This window comes from Cebus imitator, unplaced genomic scaffold, assembly GCF_001604975.1.
Source record: "Cebus imitator isolate Cc_AM_T3 unplaced genomic scaffold, Cebus_imitator-1.0 Scaffold218, whole genome shotgun sequence".
Classification (NCBI taxonomy): Eukaryota; Metazoa; Chordata; class Mammalia; order Primates; family Cebidae; genus Cebus; species Cebus imitator.
Genome location: NW_016107533.1, coordinates 2,729,870 through 2,735,458, shown reverse-complemented (window position 1 = coordinate 2,735,458; position 5,589 = coordinate 2,729,870). Strand labels below are relative to the sequence as shown.

At 38.2% G+C, this 5,589-nt stretch overlaps 1 protein-coding gene across 1 annotated transcript in view; it reads left to right on the top strand.

Annotated features, from left to right (window-relative positions):
• The window catches only part of NUP160 (nucleoporin 160), a 67,296-nt gene that overhangs the window by 26,748 nt on the left and 34,959 nt on the right, over positions 1-5,589 (top strand). The window contains exons 11-14 of the mRNA XM_037746030.1: positions 1,568-1,652; positions 2,247-2,315; positions 4,119-4,202; positions 4,494-4,664. Of these exons, the coding sequence (XP_037601958.1) occupies positions 1,568-1,652; positions 2,247-2,315; positions 4,119-4,202; positions 4,494-4,664 (409 nt within the window). The remainder of the gene's footprint in view (positions 1-1,567; positions 1,653-2,246; positions 2,316-4,118; positions 4,203-4,493; positions 4,665-5,589) is intronic.

The window sequence follows — 5,589 nt, the reverse complement described above, 5'->3', positions numbered from 1 at the left end:
TGACCAGGATGGTCTCGATCTCTTGACCTCGTGATCCACCCGCCTCGGCCTCCCAAAGTGCTGGGATTACAGGCTTGAGCCACCGCGCCCGGCCTGTTTTCTTTATTTCTATGGCAAAGACTTCCTGATTCCTGCATCTTCCTTAGGACACTATAGTCTTTTGTGTTTTCAGTTTTCTGAAACCTTAGGCAGAGGCAGGAGGATTGCTTGAGCCTCAAAGTTCAGGCTTCAGTGAACTATGAATGTGTAGCATTTTATGAGTATAAAATTATAACACAATTTAATGTTGATTATGTCTAATATTAGATATATTTGGTATCTAATATTTTTTAATGTATGTATTAGTTTGTAAACTTTAGGTAGTTAAAAAATACATTTAAAACCCAATTTTCAGCTGATCCCATGATAATGGATTGTCAGAACTTAACCTTAGTGTCACTAAAGTTAGTAAACAGCCCTCCACTGCTAAGTTTGACTCACCAAAAGTAAAAAACAATTTTGAAGCAAACACTTGTCTAACCCTGAAACACCTGTAGAAGATACCTTGTTACACAGCTTGAGGGCCACTGAACCAATTGAACCCGCTGGGTCTCTGATAACCCTAGAACCTAGGGTAGAATTATAGGAATAATTGCCCCCCAGGTTGACCCCAAGCCATACCTCAAAGATAAAAAGTATTCCTTAAGGTGGAGGTTGCTGTGAGCCCAGATTGCGCCATTGCACTGAAGTACTCCTTATAGATGGCGTTTGAGCAAAGTGGTCAGAAAGCACAGGCTGTAGAGTTGGAGCAGGGTAGGAATCCTGGTTGTGCAACTTCCTAGCTATGATATATCCTCAGCCTCACTCTCTACATCTGTGAAATAGAAGTATTATATCCTTGAAAGACATATATGAATAATGTCTAAAACTGCATCTAACATTAATATCTAGAAAATAGTAAATGTAGAATGAAAGTTAGCTATTCTTTGTATGTGATGCCTTAGTGTTAAAATGACATTAAAGATTGGGCTTGGGATCTGAAACAATAAGTTTCAATTTTAGGAAGGTACTTAGTAAGAAAACTTGTATTAAAACTAAGCTCTGCTAAAAATGTTTCTTTATTTAAAAAAAAAAAAAAAATTTTAACCGGGCATGTTTTTAGCTGGGCACTGTGGCTCATACCTGTAATCCTAGCGCTTTGGGAGGCCAAGGTGGGTGGATCATGAGGTCTGGAGTTCAAGACCAGCCTGGCAAACATGGTTGAAACCCTATCTCTACTAAAAAGACACAATTAGCCGGGCGTTGTGGCCAGCGCCTGTAATCCCAGCTACTCGGGAGGCTGAGGCAGGAGAATCACTTGAACCCAGGAGGTGGAGGTTGCAGTGAGCCAAGACTGCGCCACTGCACTCCAGCCTGGGTGTCAGAACAAGACTCTTGTCTCAAAAAAAAAAAAAAAAAAATGTTTTTAATAGAATTGATCATTGCAGGGTTCAGTGATGCCCCCCCCCCACCCAGATACTGCCAACAGCATATGTTTCATTTTTATTGATCACTTCTGTATAAACTGATGGACTTCCTTTGTCTCTAGTAATGTTGCAGGTCAGTGGAATCCAGTTTTTATGCAGCCTCTGCCAGAGGAAGAGATTGTCATCAGAGCTGATCAAGACCCCAGAGTAAGTAAATGGTCAAGTGTTGTATAAGGTTATGATTTACCTTGAGCTTTTTTTTTTTTTTTTTTTACAGAGAGAGCTGATCAAAATTATTAGGCAATGTGAGATTTTCCATGTTATTCTTTCTACTTCATTTCCCTACTTGCGGGAGTTTATTGCTATTTATTTTGTTTTGTTTTGTTTGTATATAATACCTATTATTACTGGTTCCATTTCTTTTCCATGTGAGCCATAAATGAATACTGTCGTAGATGGTGTAGAAACCAGCTTCCTTTACTTGTTCTCTTACCAATATATATCGCCAATAAACTAGATTTGCTTCTTCCATTTAAAATTGGCATTTGACAAAGCTTGTTTTCTGCTGGAACCCAATGAAGCTCTCCGTGAGGAGCACACCATTTTCAGAGTAGTACCTCCAGTTGACTCAGAGACATTGCAGTCTTCACTTTCCATGTGAAAACATGTAACTGTTATTTCCCAAATATAGAAGGGCAAAATGGCCATGTTCATATCGTAGAAACTCAAACTTTGGTGTTACGTGTTGGATTCCAAATTTTGTTTAGAATGATAGTAACTTTTGTTTTAATGTTCTAACAGGAGATGTATCTGCAGAGTCTTTTTACACCAGGACAATTCACAAATGAAGCTTTATGTAAGGCTTTACAGGTCAGCAAAAAAAAAAAAAAAAAATTTACTGTTTATTTAAGACTATTTCTTATTTTATTACCATATTATATAATTAATAATTATCAAGTTTTTGCATATATTAAACACTGAGCATACTTCTGTATACGTATGTGTGGGTTTGTAAATACTTTTATACTTTTTTTAATGTTCTTTCCATTAAATGTAATATTCCTGGTAGAGAGGTAGAGGGTAGGAGGAGGGACCACTTTCCCAATAATCAGTAGGCATGCCAGAGGTAAAAAATGAAACCTGTGCCTACAGTATTGGAAAGATACCATACTACACTGCATATAATCTCTGTACTTGAGAAAAATTTAAAGTGGTTTCTCGTTTAGTTTTGATTATACTGTTTTAACATTTTTGTTAGGACAGTGAAGGTCTGACTTGGTTCCGATTCAAGAAAACTCTAAAAATTTAGCTTCAGAGCCATACTATAAGAGAAGCCCAGTGCTCTACAAAAGGATTATTTGGCCAGTAGTGGTGACTCACACCTGTAATCCCAAAATATTGGGAGGCTGAAGCAGGAAGATTACTTGAGCCCAGGAATTTGAGAGCAGCCTGAGTAACATAGGGAGATCTCATCTCTAAAAGCAAAAAAAAGAAAGAAAAATATCCAGGTGTGATGACATGTACCTGTGGTCCCAGCTACTCAGGAGGCCTAGGTGGGAAGACTGCTTTAGCCCAGGAAGCAGAGGGTGCAGTGAGCCTTGATCATGCCACGGCATTCCAGCCTGGGAAACAGAGTGAGACCCTGTTTTGTTTTGTTTTTTTTTAAAACAAAACAAAACAAAAAGATTTCTTTAAGGTTGCAAAGGCTTTTGACCAGGTGCAGCGGCTCACGCCTGTAATCTCAGCACTTTGGGAGGCTAAGGTGGGCAGATTGCATGAGCTCAGAAGTTTAAGACCAGCCTGGGTAACATGGCAAGATTCCCATCTCTACTAAAACAACAAAAAAGTTGAAAAATTTCACAGACTTTTTTTTTTCTTTTTTATTTTTTGAGGCAGAGTCTCACTCTTTTGCCCAGGCTGGATTTCAGTGGCACAGTCTTGGCTCAGCGCATCCTCTGACTCCCGGGTTCAAGCAATTCTTCTGCCTCAACCTCCTGAGTAGTTGGGGTTACAGGCACGTGCCACCACGCCCAGCTAATTTTTGTACTTTTAGTAGGGAGGGAGTTTCACCATGTTGACCACGATGGTTTCAAACTCCTTGCCTTAAGTGATCCACCTGCCTCAGCCCCCCAAAGTGCTGGGATTATAGGCGTGCATTGCTGCACCCAGCTTCCACAGGCTTCTTTAAACTGCTACTTAGCTTCATGAGTGGATTTAAAATACAGTAATTCATATAATTGAAAGGTATATTGGAATCATCTAGTCTGACCTCTCATGTAAAACAGAAATGCCTTCTGAGGTTTTTCTGATAGATATTCAACCTTTAATTGTCTCTACCTCCAGTGACCAGTTTCTCACTGGAGTTGTTATTCCCTAACTGTGTCATTTAAAAGGAAGCCTACATCCTTTTGGTGGCTTCTTTCTTTTGGAAGTTTATAGAACGTGCCTGTCTTCTATAAATCAACCCTTCAGGTATTTTAAGAATCTTTCCAGGTCATCTTTCTCCAGACTAAATATACTCAGTTTCTTAACTTTCTGTCAGGTGATGTGTGTTTCACGTATGCCAAATCTCTATTTTACAGTTTTACATTGCCTCCATGTCTTCTAAACTGAAATATTTTTCATTCAGTTTTGGCTGTTATATAGAAGTCTAAAGTGTCCTTTTAATGTTAGATTTTCTGCCGAGGAACTGAGAGGAATTTGGATCTTTCCTGGAGTGAACTGAAAAAAGAAGTTACTTTGGCTGTTGAAAGTGAGGTGAGGTTTGGGTAGAGAAAGAATAAGAATTCCTTCCATTTTGATATAGGGAACATTGGTACTGAAGAATTACTGGAATTCTTCACTTGACCTTGTTCATTGGAAGTATAAATGTTTAAACCTTTTAACTAGAGAATTAGATATACATTTGGATAGTCTATGGCCTTTAATACATAAGGAATATTCATTTGGCTGTAGCTTAGTATGATGATATTGGACGACTATATTTTTTGTGGACAAAGATCCTGAGTGGCATCAAGAGTTTAATTTATTTCATTTCTTCTTTGCCAGCTTCAAGGAAGTGTAACAGAGTATGAATTCTCCCAGGAGGCGTTTCGAAATTTACAACAAGAATTCTGGTGCAAGTTCTATGCCTGTTGTCTTCAGTATCAAGAAGCCCTCTCTCATCCTCTTGCCCTGCATTTGAATCCGCACACAAACATGGTGTGCCTGCTGAAAAAAGTAAGGGAGCTGAAGCACAGAGAAGAACTTCTTTAGACAGTTCAGTGGGTGTTAACAACAAAATGCCTTCAGAAAAAAAAAAAATTCAGTAGCTCTTGCAGAATGTTAGTCTGGTGAATGTTGTGGTTAGCTTTTAGGACTTGCATTTGTAATTTTTTTCCCTAAAATTGTAATTCATTCATAATAGTTTTCTGTGTTATTATCTATACTTTTTTTGCATTTTATTTAATTTACTTTTTATATTGAACGAATTTCCAGCTTAAGGTAAGAGTTACAAGAATAGCACAAAGAATTCCTATATATCCTTCACCTGAATTCATTTGTTCACTTCCATTTGCTTTTCGTCATTCTCTAAACATATTTTTTTCCCGAACTACAGAAAAGTTAGTTGTAGATATCATACTCCTTTATCCTTAAATATTTCAGCATGTATCTAAGAACAAGGCTATTAAATAACCACAGCTCAATTTAAAAGTCAGGTTATTTGATATTGACATAATACTATACAGTTTATATTCAAATCTTGCCAAATATAATATATAGTTTATATTAAGAATTTTGCCAGTTGTGCCCGTAATTTTTCTTCCTGATCCAAGATTCAATCTTTTTTTTTTTCTTTTCCTGAGACAGAGTCTTGCTCTGTTGTCCAGTTTGAAGTGCAGTGGCATGATCTTGGCTCACTGCAACCTCCACCTCCCGGGTTTAAGCAATTCTCCTGCTTCAGCCTCTCGAGTAGCTGGGATTATAGGTGCACACCACCACACCCAGCTAATCAGGGTTTCACCATGTTGGCTATGCCGGTCTGGAACTCCTAACCTCATGATCCACCTGCCTTTGCCTCCCAAAGTGCTGGGATTTCAGGCATGAGCCAACACACCTGGGTTTTTTGTTTTTTGTTTTGTTTGTTTTTTTGTTTTTTTTTTTT